Source organism: Argentina anserina, chromosome 4 (genome assembly GCF_933775445.1).
Source record: "Argentina anserina chromosome 4, drPotAnse1.1, whole genome shotgun sequence".
In the NCBI taxonomy this organism is placed as follows: Eukaryota; Viridiplantae; Streptophyta; class Magnoliopsida; order Rosales; family Rosaceae; genus Argentina; species Argentina anserina.
In genome coordinates, this window is record NC_065875.1 from 19,202,920 (window position 1) to 19,216,380 (window position 13,461).

General features: G+C 41.1%; 3 protein-coding genes across 3 annotated transcripts; 2 read left to right on the plus strand and 1 right to left on the minus strand.

The window, feature by feature from the left end:
- Positions 1 to 6,688: 6,688 nt before the first annotated feature.
- On the plus strand, positions 6,689 to 7,600 carry LOC126792334 (uncharacterized). The gene has a single exon (XM_050518786.1). The coding sequence runs from the start codon at positions 6,689 to 6,691 to the stop codon at positions 7,598 to 7,600; it is 912 nt and encodes a 303-aa protein (XP_050374743.1).
- A 933-nt stretch (positions 7,601 to 8,533) lies between these two features.
- On the plus strand, positions 8,534 to 10,963 carry LOC126791236 (pentatricopeptide repeat-containing protein DOT4, chloroplastic-like). Its single transcript, XM_050517659.1, has one exon. It carries the CDS (start codon positions 8,621 to 8,623, stop codon positions 10,634 to 10,636), a length of 2,016 nt encoding a protein of 671 aa, XP_050373616.1. The 5' UTR covers positions 8,534 to 8,620; the 3' UTR covers positions 10,637 to 10,963.
- A 296-nt stretch (positions 10,964 to 11,259) lies between these two features.
- On the minus strand, positions 11,260 to 13,438 carry LOC126792336 (calnexin homolog; the record flags this gene model as incomplete). The annotated part of the gene is made up of 5 exons (XM_050518787.1): positions 11,260 to 11,561; positions 11,691 to 11,816; positions 11,923 to 11,994; positions 12,097 to 13,226; positions 13,348 to 13,438. Coding segments are annotated over 5 exons (1,563 nt in total), but the record flags the coding sequence as incomplete, so codon positions are not given.
- Positions 13,439 to 13,461: the final 23 nt, after the last annotated feature.

Here is a 13,461-nt window from a genome sequence, read left to right on the forward strand (position 1 = left end):
ATTTGTAATACGATTTTTTTAACACTTCTCCTTCATATAAAGAAATTCTTGTATGATCGGTGAAGAAAAAAAATGATATATACTACTCGTGTGAATAACTAATACGTACTTGATACGGTCCTATATATATAGTCAAACACTCAAACTTGTAGCTAGCTAATTGCTTTGAATTTTGTGAGAAGTTCAGTGCCTAGCTTGCTTGAAACCTCACCGATCGTTATTGACCTATCAAAATTTCGCTTTACTGTTCAGTTGTAATTTCCCTATGATGGATCATTGATGTACGTATTAGGCAAAACTGTGGATACAATCCAATTAAGATGAGCCCTTTCAAGCTAAATTGTTCGAGTTAAAGTGTGTTTAATTACCTAGCTAATTGACAGTAGTTTATAGAACCACCATGCATCCAACTTCAGATGTAACGTACAACTAAAACGAATCGGATCCTACTTAATCATACCCAAAACGTATGCAGAAGACATGCATGCATGCAATATTCCACAATGTACGTATATCACATAACCCCTCTGGCCCTCTCTCTCTCTCTCTCTCTCAGCTGAGCTTAATTAGCTTGTTGACTGCTTGAGCTAGCATTCGTGTGAACCAATGGTTAGCGATAATTTTGTTAATTGGTGTCAGTATGATTAGTGGCAACTAAAAGACACAAATCCTTGTCGTACGCAATCCTAATTCTGATTTTTATGAATTAGCTGGGGTTTTGCAGATTAATAATACCAGTACGTGTGTGTTGGTGGAAGTGAAGCTCACATAGGGAACCCAGTTTGAGCTTTGAAAACAAATTGGTACAGGCAATAACCGCGTACCCAAGCAGTACACCTCTTCTGCAATTTCACAAATACGTTCTTCGAAGAATACTTAATGGGTTATTTAGCCAATGAACGAAGCTATTTCTCAAACACATCTGAACTTGTGCCCTAGCCGTAGAAATTTACTGCAGAATTCTGACGTGCATAAACAATGAGATTGTGTCTGTAGGTATAAATATATTCAAGGATACAGATTTGACTGAGCGGAATGAAACCAGCTGGGACCAATCAAGATCTCTCATCTTTCATTTATGAAACCGATCGAACAAAAGCTTTATGATTGGACAGAATGAATAAGAATCTCTGAGCTTGTTGAATTTTAATTATGTGATCAATGAAGAACTTGGAGTTGGGAATGGTTGTGTGTGCGTCACGTATGGGATGGGGGTGGTGTTACTGTTACGCTTCTTTGGGAAATGTTATGTGATTGTCACCCTTTCCTCAGACCATGCAACACATGAAGGACGAGACTCAGAGATAAAAGAGATATTCTTTTGTTTCCACGCAACAAATTGAGTATCATATCATCTTAAATGATCAGTACGTGATAGTAGCTAGAGACTCAAGTCAGCTACCTAAAAATATATGCTGGAATTATATTGAACTATATTTTCATACACGAATTAGCTCTATATATAATCTAATTAGCATAAATTATTCCCGTGATTCACAACACTCTCCTTCTAGTTGACGCATACATATCAATTATGTCAAACTTGCTAAATGAGTCATAAAAGGCATTTTTAGACACTCATTTTGTGAGCATATCGGCAAGTTGCTCTTCTGTATAAACAAAATAAAAACTAATGATCTTCGCATCTAGCTTTTCTTTTATAAAGTGACGATCAACCTCCACATGTTTTGTACGATCATGTTGCACATGGTTCTGTGAAATATCAATAGTTGTCTTGTTGTCACAGTACAGCTGCATAACACACTTAGGCTTAATACCCAAATCTTGTAACAAATTTTTAAGCCATAACAATTCGCACACTCCCTTAGCCATATCTCTGTATTCTGCTTCAGCACTAGATCGAGCTATCACTTTTTGTTTTTTACTCTTCCATGTAACAAGATTACCCCCAAAAAAGGTAAAATACCCTGATGTTGATCTTCGATTTGTAATATTTCCAGCCCAGTTTGCATCTATGAAGCCACAAACTTCAAGGAAAATATTGTGATTAGAGAACATTACTCCTCTCCCTGGAGCTGACTTTAAGTACCTCAAACTCCTTACAATAGCATCCATGCAGTCCACACTGAGATTATGCATGAACTGACTCACTACACTTACTGCATATGCAACATCTGGCCTGGTATGTGATAAATAAATAGGCGTCCAACTAGTCTATGATAACGAGGTTTTTCAGTAGACACTTGATCTGGATACTCTGCTAACCGATGGTTCTGCTCAATAGGAGTATCAATGGGAGTGCAGTCCAACTTACATGTCTATGTTAGTAGATCAAAGATATACTTCCTCTGACACATATAGATACCATCACTTCCCCGGGCTACTTCAATGCCTAAGAAGTACTTGAGTGTACCTAGGTCATTCATCTCAAACTTTGTGGCTAGTTGTTTCTGTAATCTATCCACCTCAGCATTATCATTCTCAGTAACTATCATATCATCAACATATATAATTAGGGTTGTTACATTCCCTTGTTAATGTTTGAGAAATAACGTGTGGTCTGAATTACTCTGTCTGTAGCCAATTTTCCTCATGAATTGTGAGAATCTTCCAAACCAAGCACGAGGTGACTGTTTAAGACCATACAAAGACTTTCTCAATCTGCACACAAAGTTACTTGGAGAAGTGACCACACATCCAGGCGGAAGATCCATGTATACTTCCTCTGTTAGTTCTCCATGAAGGAATGCATTTTTAACATCAAAGACATAAATACATTTGGGTGATACTGTCATAACTTTCCCCTGAAGGACACGAGATGAAAGACGATTAATGAGGTATATGGGCACTAAAAAGAATACACCGAGCCATATCAAGTAAATGCCGATTTTTCCTTTCAGAAACCCCATTTTGCTTAGGTGTGTAAGGACATGTTGTTTGATGAACGATTTCGTGTGTGTTAAGGAACTCCTGAAAGACATGATTCACATATTCTCCCCCATTATCAGAACGAAAAACTCTAATGGTGGCATTATATTGTGTTTGGACAGAGGTATAGAAGGCGCGAAAAGCTGGAAAAACCTCATCTTTAGTTTTAATAAGAACAGTCCATGAAAGAAGTGTGCAATCATCAATAAATGACACATAATATCGCATTCCTGACATAGTAGACTCTTTGGAGGGTCCCTAAACATCAGAATGAATTAATTTAAAAGGAAGAATACTTTTAGTAGAAGTAATAGGGAAATACGTAGATTGATGACTCTTGCCCAAAACACATGTCTCACAACGTAAAAAAGACTCGTTCACACTAATAAACAAAGTAGGCATGAATTTTTTCATAACACTAAAAGATTGATGTCCTAAGTGACGATGCCATAACCAAACTTCACTTAGCTTGTCAAAAGTGGAGAGTAAAGTGGTCCGAGATTGTTCCCTTGGTTTTTCCCCCGCATATATTAGATCCAGATGAAACAACCGGCCCCTCAGATACCCCCGACCAATTAACCCTCCGGTGAGAAGATCCTGAAATATCACATACATAGGAAAAAAAGTCACAGAACACTTAGCGTCAGTGTTCAATTGGGGAACAAATATCAAATGATGAGATAAAGTAGGTACATAGAGCACATTGTGAAGCTCTATTGTGGGAGTAATACGAACATACCATGTCCCTAACACGGGAAAGGCCTCACCATTATTAGTAACATAGGGTACTGGTGGAGGGGACAATACGGTAAAATAAGATTTGTCCTAAGTCATATGATCAGACGCACCATAATCAATAATCCATGTATCAAAACTTACAAAGTTAGAAATATTGAAAGCTATAGCAATTTTACCACGACCAGCTATGGAGGCTGTAGGTGGTACTCCTTCTGCTGTATGATGATCATGTCCAACCACACCATATATATCTGGTTTCTGAACTAATTAAATAGCTGCTTTCGCCTGGGGACGATAATTAGGCCTCTTAGGCCTAAGGTGTGGATAAAACTTCCAACAGGTCGGACAAGCATGGTTAATATCATGACAATAAGAGCAAGGAGGGCGGGGCTGATTCTCGAAGCCTGGTGGTGGTCCTTGTCGATGAAGTGGAGCTGAAGTTGCTTGCGGAATAGGTGGTGCTGGAGATCTAGCATGAACAGTAAGACTGGAAACGACAGCCGGTGCCTGAAGAAGACTCTCCTACTGAGACTCATCCTTACAGATATAGGTGAAAGCGGTGATTAGGCTAGGGGTTCGTCTTTCTAAGAAATTCGCCTTTCACACTGTTATGCTTTGCATCAAGACCTTCTAGGAAATGGTGTGAACTCATTCAAGCTCCTTCCCCTTTTGGTACCAAACAATTTCCTCTTGATTTTTAATCATGCAAGGACGTTTCACATCAATCTCAACCCAAATATTCTTTAGTTTGGTGAAATAGTGCGCCACCGGTTGCCCATCCTGTTGTATTGCCAAAGCTGTGCACATTAACTCATGAACCTGTATGAAATCAGAGTCATTAGTATATAAGCCTTCCAGTGTCTCCCATATTGCCTGTGCAGTGGCACATGCCTCCACCAGATAAACTATCTCGTCATTCATAGCTTTCCACGGACATGACAAGACCATCGTCGTCGTCCCATTTTTTGTAGGCAACAATAGCATTAGGACTAGGGCCTTAGTGACGCCGGTGACATGCCCCATCTTGTGCCTGCCTCGAAGATGAGCGGCCATAATACGCTTCCATTTACGGAAATTGGTTCCGTTGAGTTTGGCGCCCCTAAATGAACCACTGTCAGAACCCTTGACAAATACTTCGAATGTCAGAACATCAGAGATCTGAGAATCCTCCGCTTCGTGTCCAGAACCCATTGAAAAAACAATTTAAAAAAATCAGGAATTATGCAGCAAAAAATCACAAAAAACGGATAAGAATCTGTCTTCGGTGCACTTGCACTATCGGTGAATCTGCACTGACAGTCAAGGCTGCTGAATCTGGGCCGGGTCAGGTCGCGTCGAATCTTGGCTGAGCTGGGTCGAATTTAAGCCGGGCCGGGTAGATTGAATCTGGGCCGGGTCGGGCGGTGCAGAGAGTAGCCGAAAGAGCCGAAAAAATGGGCGGAGAGGGGTGGCGACGTCAGAGGGCCGTAGCAACGCCGGAGGAGCGACATTGACATCAGAGGAGTGCTACGGAGACTTCGGAGGGCGTCGGAGAGCAGCAACGCCGGAGGAGCGGACATCGACTTCGGAGAGCAGCGACAGTGCGGAGGAGTGATGGCGACGTTGGGGACCGTCGAAGGGCAGCGGTGACTGAGACACGCAGACCGGAGTCGGACGGGAGGAGGCGGAGGGCACCGGCGACTGGCCGGAAAAAAAAGAAAGAAAAACCTAGCAAAAACATAGCAAGACAAAAGAGAGAAGAAAAAAATAGCTCTGATGCCGAATGGAATTATATTGCACTATATTTTCATACACGGATGAGCTCTATATATAATCTAACTAGCATAAATTACTCCCGTGATTCACGCTAACACATATATGATTACAATTGATCATTCGATTGTTTGGAAGCAAAAAACTTGTTTATAAAAAGAAATTCCGCCTATTTAATTTTGCTATTATGTGCTTGTAAGAATGGTAGTTGCAACATAGCTCACTGTGTAACTCATTTAATCGCTAGCTAGCTTATAAGTTCTATTTTAATCAAGCTTCGCCTTCAATTTTACAAACATAAATTTATATTGGACTGTGAGACTATTTTCATTGTGTAACATAAAGTGTGAAGATGAGACTTTTGTACGTGAAAATATTTAAAAGAGTTTAGATGGTTGATGTATTGAATCATTTGAATGAGCTTTCATTTCATATTTCATCTTACAATTCCCTTCACAAGGATCACACCATGAACTAGGCTAGGGTTTGCAAAAATTGACTCCACTGTTAGTAGCAGATTATGGCAGTGCACACATTAAAGAAGAAATCAGTGGCCTATATGCAGATGTATCCCTGAATATTACAATCGATGCTTTTGGCATCTTTGATTGTATATGGTCCTCTCCTCTGACTCCAATAAATCTCTGTTCCCCTCGTGCATGTATATGGATAAAGACTCCTCCTCCTCCTATTAATAAATCCTGAGGATTTCGTATGCCATATATTAAACTCCCTTGAGTCTTGGTCCTCTTGGACCATCAAAAATTTCAGAAATGAAAGGCGGGATCTGAAGAGCAGTTTATATTTTTTTGAAAAGGGTTTCCTCCCTTAGCTAAGCAAAACCAGCCTTCGGCCTCAATTGGCGTTCGAGAAGACTGAAGCTCTAGTCAAAGTTTCAAAATATGTGAATAAACTAAAGGTCGATAGATTCTACAGAGTACTATGTGGTTGCTGTACGTTGTTGCCTACAAAAAAAGAAAGCAAAGCTTTACCCGGGTCTCACGCCCATCTCCTCTAGTCCTCCCTACCCCCTCCTCTCCTCTCCTCTCCTCTCCTCTCCTCTCAGTCAGTCCTCCTTCCTCTACTCCCTAAAATCCAAGCTCTTTCTTATACTTTAATCAACTTCATACGTACTCCCATTAATATATATAAACCCCAAAATACTCTAACCCAATCTAGTTTGATAGCTTTGTATTCAATTCTCAAACCCACCTCCCCTTCCCCTTCCCCTTTCCATAAAATACACAAATCCTTTTGCCTTCTCCTACCAATCATTCTCACATTGCTTGTTTTCTTGGTGTTGAGCAACATGGGTGTGAGGTTCTTCACTCTCCAAATGATCCCCATGTGTTTTCATGTCGCCGGCAACCACCATGTCTCCTCCCGCGTCCAGCTTCAACCGGACGACGATGAGGAGGAGTTTCAATCACCACGCGCTAAGGTGGGCGGTAAGCGCGCGGCGGTTGGTAATATTAAGGTCGTCAAGTTCGACGGCCTTGTGAAGATCTACAGCAAGCCGGTTGATGTATCAGAGCTCATGAGGGAGTTTCCTAAGCACTTGGTGTGTGCTTCCGACTCGTTTTACATCGGCCAGAAAATCCCAGCTCTTTCGGAACACGACCAGCTCCAGTTCGGTCGAAAGTACTTTCTGCTGCCAAAGCACTTGTTCGAGTCCGTGCTCTCCTTCGTTACCATTGCATCGTTCGCCTCCTCCGATCCAGAATCCGAAAAATCCGACCAAAGGCCCTCGCCTGTTCCCTCCATCAACTCCAAGAATGCATTTCTAAGAAAGGTCGCGACTTGCGAGCCTTTTCATATACAGAAATCGGACACTGGCTGCCTGAGAATACGTGTCTCCGACGAGTTTATATCGCAATTGCTGGAAGAAGGCAAGCTCAGAGACGAAGCTAAAGTCGAAGAAGATGATGAACATAGCAAGGGTTTTGAGCCAAACAACAAAGTCTGCACCACGCCGCAGTTACAGAAAGACTACTCGCAACTGGTTGGGGCAAGACAATGGAAGCCGAGGCTAGAGCCAATCAGAGAGACTCGAGAAACCAAGAGAAGATCAAGACTTTCTTCGTTTGGGATGAGAAGATCAAAGAAGAAATCTCAACCCAACTCATCATCAAAAGCAACACAGAGCTCAAAGGGTCCAAAGAGTTCAAAGACTGAGCACCATTCAAAAGCCAAAACCAAGATCAAATCATCAAAGAAATGATGACCCAAGTTTTAGTTAGGATTACTTTTAGGAGTTAGGATTGGAATTGAAATGAATATATGAATTGTGTACATACATGACTAGATTTTCTTGCCCTTAATTTGAATACAACGTACTGCGATTACTTTCTCTTAATCTCTCCATGCTAAAGGTCTTATCTTCTGGGTTCTGCAAATTATTGGTTTTCCATGGAACAAAAAATCCAGGTGTATACGTGTAATATATGAACAGTCGTATTTGTATTATGTGATGATGGTTAGGCAGAGAAGAGCTGGATAAGTTGGACTGACTGTCTTGCTTTAGGTGGAGGAAAAACAGTGATACCTTTAACTTGTTCTGGTTTTCTGATTTTTGGAGATTGGAACGCTGGAGAAGATGGACAAATTAGCAGTCAAAAAAGGTCTTCTTTTCCGTTGCATTCTTACACATATTTTCCAGATTAATATAACATTGTGTAATCGAAAAAAAGATTAATAAAACATTGTATTAATTTGAATTAAGCAATGGTCAAAATTTTGTGATGGTGCTTTTTTATTTTTTGGGGGTCAAAATCTTCCCCTGGATTGTTTTTACAGGGACTGGGACTGGTCTTCTGCATGTTGTCTGTCCCTTATTTATCGTGGTTTATTAAATGGTGTGCTGCTCTTACATTTTGATTGACTGGTAATTTTTGGGGTGGATTTTAGTCCGGAGCCCGTTGGATTTCCGGAGGGCTATAAATAAAGATACGTACAGGTTAAGAAATTAATCTATTATACATCAATGTATGTTATACATATTAGATTCAACGGTTGACAATAAATATTATTTTTTTGACCCCACTCACAAAATAATATCGACCGTCGGATGTGTAATGTATAACATAATTTGATATATACTAGAATTTTCCGAGGTTAAATGGTAACTTTCAGGACCGTCAGAGTCAAAACTATGGACGTCATCCAAGCTTTGAGCCGGCTCACGAATCTCATTTTTTAAATTAGAAACCAGTCCTCGATGATAACATAGCTGTCATAGCAGATGTCATTGTCTTCTTCCTTTACCCACAATGTGATCCATCCAGCTATGGAAGCCCTTCCATCCCTACAAACCCAGCGTCTGCTCATCAAAAACAACCCAATCAACAACGCTTCCCAGCATAGACACTCCCGGAGTATTCAGGCACCAACGAAGCTCGCCGTGGCACACCACATGTTCGACGGAATGCCTCACTCAGACACCTACGCTTGGAACAAGCTCATCCAAACCCACATTGCCAACAATGACTTCCACTACGCCGTCTCTACTTATCACCAAATGCTCCACCGCGGTGTTCGCCCAGATAGGCACACTCTGCCTCGGGCCTTATCTGCTTCTCGCCTTTCGGATGATCTGTCTCTTGGCAAACAACTGCATTGTCACGCTGTGAAGTTTTCATGCGCGAATGATCGGTATGTCAATGCTGCTCTTATTGAGCTTTATGGGCGGCTTCAGAGCGTTGACATGGCGAAATGTGTGTTTGATAAGTCTAATGTGAAGGATTTGGTGTCGTGGACTATGATAGTGAAGTTGTACATTGCACAAGGTAAGCCGAGAAAGGCGCTTGATATGTTTGATGGGATGGTTGAGTCTGGAGGTAAGTTGGATGCCGTGGCACTGGCGACGGCTGCTGGAGCTTGTGGAATGTTAAAGTCTATAACTGACGGAATGAAAGTCCACCGGGTTGCTAAGGAGCAGGGGTTGGAGTCTGATGTGTTGGTGAGCAATAGCCTCTCAAAAATGTACATTGAGTGCGGCTGTCTAGAGGAGGCGCAGGCGATTTTCGATCAAAGGCCTGTGAAAGATGTCATTTCGTGGACAGAGATGATTCGTGTTTATGTGAAGAAGGGAGGGTTCAATGAGGGTCTTAAATTGTTTCGTCACATGATTGCAGATGGAGTGAAGCCGGATCAACTCTCGGTATCTAGTGTTCTCCCAGCCTGTGCAAGAGTGTCTGCAAGTAAACAAGGTAAGGAAATTCATGGATACTTACTTCGTAATGGAATCAGTATGAATCTCATTGTCCAGAATGCTCTTACGGACATGTATATCAAATCAGGATTTATTGAATCTGCTTTGAAAGTTTTTGCCGGGTTGAAACACAAGGATATTATTTCATGCACTGTGATGATATTGGGGTACAGTTTACATGGACAAGGTCACCTTGGAATTGAATTGTTCCGTCAAATTGAAAAAGACTCGAGCATGACAATTGATGATTTAACATATGCTGCCGTACTTCATGCTTGTGTTGCTGCACGAATGGTTGAGGAAGGGAAGTTTTACTTCAACTGTATCGAGACACCTACAGTTGCAGACTATACCTTGTTAGTAGCTCTTTTATCACATTCTGGACTCTTTGATGAGGCAAGGAACTTCATATCAGAGAAAAGAATCGAAGGACATGCACATGTACTAAGGGGACTGCTAGATGGCTGTAGGATTCACAACCAATTGATATTAGGGAAGCGGCTTGCTGAGCAACTGTGTGATTTGGAACCTCTTAATCCCGATAATTATGTGTTACTCTCCAATTTGTATGCTGACTATGCAAAATGGGATATGGTCTTCGAAATTAGAGGGATGATTGAAGACATGGGTTTGAAACCAAAAGAAGCTTTTTCTTGGATAGAATTCAGAAACAAAATCCATGTGTTTGGGACAAGAGATGCAGCTCACCCAAGATCAGAGAGACTATACTGGGAGCTGCAGTGTCTGATGAAGAAAATGGAAGATGAAAATATTAAACCTGATTTTGATTATAGTCTCCACGATGTTTTTGAAGAGCGGGAGTGCATTCAAATTGGACACAGTGAGATGTTGGCAATTTCTTTTGGTCTCATCAGTACAGCAGCTGGAACAACAATACGTGTAACTAAGAACCTCCGGGTGTGTCGCAACTGCCATGCTTCTGCCAAAGCTATATCCAAGATGGTAGGACGAGAAATTATACTCAAGGACCCAAAATGTTTCCACCACTTTAAAGATGGATATTGCTCATGTGGTGATTTTTGGTGATTACCTGCACGGATCCTTGAATCAGTGAGACTAATGATCCTTGGCAGTATCTGCTTCTGATGCTGCGATAGTTAGAAGTTAGAACAGAGCATCATGTTGATTAGACGTAGGGGCATTGCCATGAATTCATTTCAGCTGGAAAATTTAATGAAGAGCATAGTTAGAGCACAGTGAAGCTGTGAGGTAACTAGGTAAGCCTTTGGAATTAGCAAAAATCACTAGGAGTGGAGAAAAAGGTAGATTAGGATACCTTGAGAGCTCAATTTCTTCCAAAAGTAAATTGCTTTCGCCTCTCAGATTTTATCAATCATATGAACCTTCCGAATAAAAGTGTATATTTTCTCTGCTGTTGGATGTCCTCAGGATTCAAACTATTATGGCATTACATGATTTCTGTCTGGGATGCCAAAATAATATTGCTTCCATAGATATCAAGAACAAGAACACAATCAGATGAATTTTTCCTAAGAGATAAAAGAGACGGCAAATGAAGAACAGTGGGAATCAGAAACATATGACTAACATTTGCAAACATGAGAGATATGAACATGTAGAAAAACAGTCGGAGAAATGAAGGTCCGATTCTATATGTATAGTAAAACATCTACCTCAAGCACAGCACATCTAAAAAACACAAGTAGGGATCAGCACAATTCAATTCATACTCATGTTGCGTGTTCAAATAAGTAGAAAAGAAGGTCCTGGAAGCCTACTAGCAATGAATCCGGCCATATAAGCTCTCAAAATTTTGCAATACATCCAGACTAGTTATATAGCAAGCTCAAGTTTCCCTTCTGGTAGATCTCTTGCGGGGAGCAGCATCTTCCTTCTCAGTCTCATTCGCCTTCACTCCACTACTTATTCTGCTTCCCTGATTGGTGGCAATTTCTGCAGCCGCTCCCCTGTAACGTTCATGAGCAGCAACCTGCAAAGTGCAGGGCAAAATGAGTTTACAAGTGTAATAGTTCTGTATGACTATATCAGAAATCATAATCGGTATAGAGAAATGCAAATATATGCAATGTGTAATAATTCAGTATGACTATTAGCATACCGCAGGTTGTTTCACTTGTCTGCCACCAAAAAGGATTTTGTAGAGAACTGTCAACAAAATGACCACAACGGATACAATGACACCAGTTGTCATATTGGGCTGTTTTTCTGCTTTCTCAATTAGATCCTGCATGAGTAAAGCATTATATATAACCAATGCCTAAGACATTCTACTAGATCAGTTCAGAAATGTATATGAAGAGGATACAAAAAATGTCTGAACGTGAGCTTACAATGATCTTGGGTTTGTATGCATCCAAGAAAGAAATACCTGCCATCTTGTAGAGAAGATTAAATATCATCTTCTGCAAGTATTAGTCCATAAGAAGTGTTAGGTATGAAATACTAAAGATTAGTACCAGCAAAATAAACTAAAAAATTAAGAGGATGAATTCGAGATATATTACATGAATGCTCGAGAATTCAAATGAAAGACCTGCAGCTGCTTCCTCAGCCCTTTGCCTTTCCTTTTCAACATTAAACTTTGGCTTCCATGTTGTTCTCCTATAAGATTCGGCAACCTTCTCATTATCAGCTATTAGAATGTTGTCAAACAATATGCCATCCTGCATTGTCCATATCTCAATGCCAATGGCAGCTATGTGTTCAAACTCGGGTTTATCAGTCTTAAAGTAATGAGGGTTTGGGATCTGCTGAGGTTTCCAGATACCCTTGTAATTGGGATTCTTAATAAGAGGACGGTGCCATTTTCCTTTATAAGCAGGATTTCTCTTCATTGGCCTCTTCCATTTTCCACAACCAGGTGCTGAGGAGCACTTAGGGTTTTCCATCATTGGTGATTCCCATTCACCATCCTCTTCATCATCCCAATCCTCTGGCTTTGTCGCCTCAGGGTCATCAATCTGGTGAGGCTCATCATCCAACCATCCATCAGGTTTCTCAGCCTCCTCATCTTCAATTTCTATTGGAGCACTTTCATCCCAATTATCAGGCTTCACAGCATTTGGATCAGGAATCTTTGGCCGATCGTCCCAATCCTCCGGCTTCTTATCATTTGGATCAGGAATGGTCTTGGTTGGAATCAATGCAGGTTTAAAATCTTGAGCAGAAAGGAACCTAGCCTTCTTCTTCTCCTCCCCATCTACCAAAATTCTAACCTCACTATCAGCTTTCACTATTGCAGTGTAGACATGGGTGAGTTTGTCATCAGGCACAGTTGGAGTGTTCTTGAGATGATGCTCAACATACTCACCACTCTTGGGGTTCTTGTGCTTAAAAATGAAATGAACCCTATTCGTGGTGCTACATTTATCAGGTCCAAACATAATCGAATATGGAGAATCATTATCAAACCCTTCCGGTTTCCAACCAGCCTCCTGTGGCCGGAGGTACTTCAAGTAAGCACCACCACATTCAAGGCCCTTCTGTAGCCGAACCTCGAACTGCAACACAATAATTCTTCCCTTAAGGCTCACAGCCTCATCTAGCTCTTTCACTAGGGCATACTTCCTCGCTTTCTCACTCACTAGGAGGCCATAATCATCATGCTCCTCACTCTTTGATAGTTTCCACACACCTATATTTTACGGTCACATCAATACACACAAATCACACAGTGAAACTGACGTAGCCCTAGCTAGACTCACATCAACACATTTGATTAAATATACGAAACAGGGACTAAGGTGAACCCTAACCTTTGTACTCATCTTTGGCAGAAACGATCCAGCGGCCTTCGAATGACTCATTGAACGGCTCGTAAAAGATCTGGATACGATCATCAATTGTGTTTCAGAGTAGGAAAGAGTGAG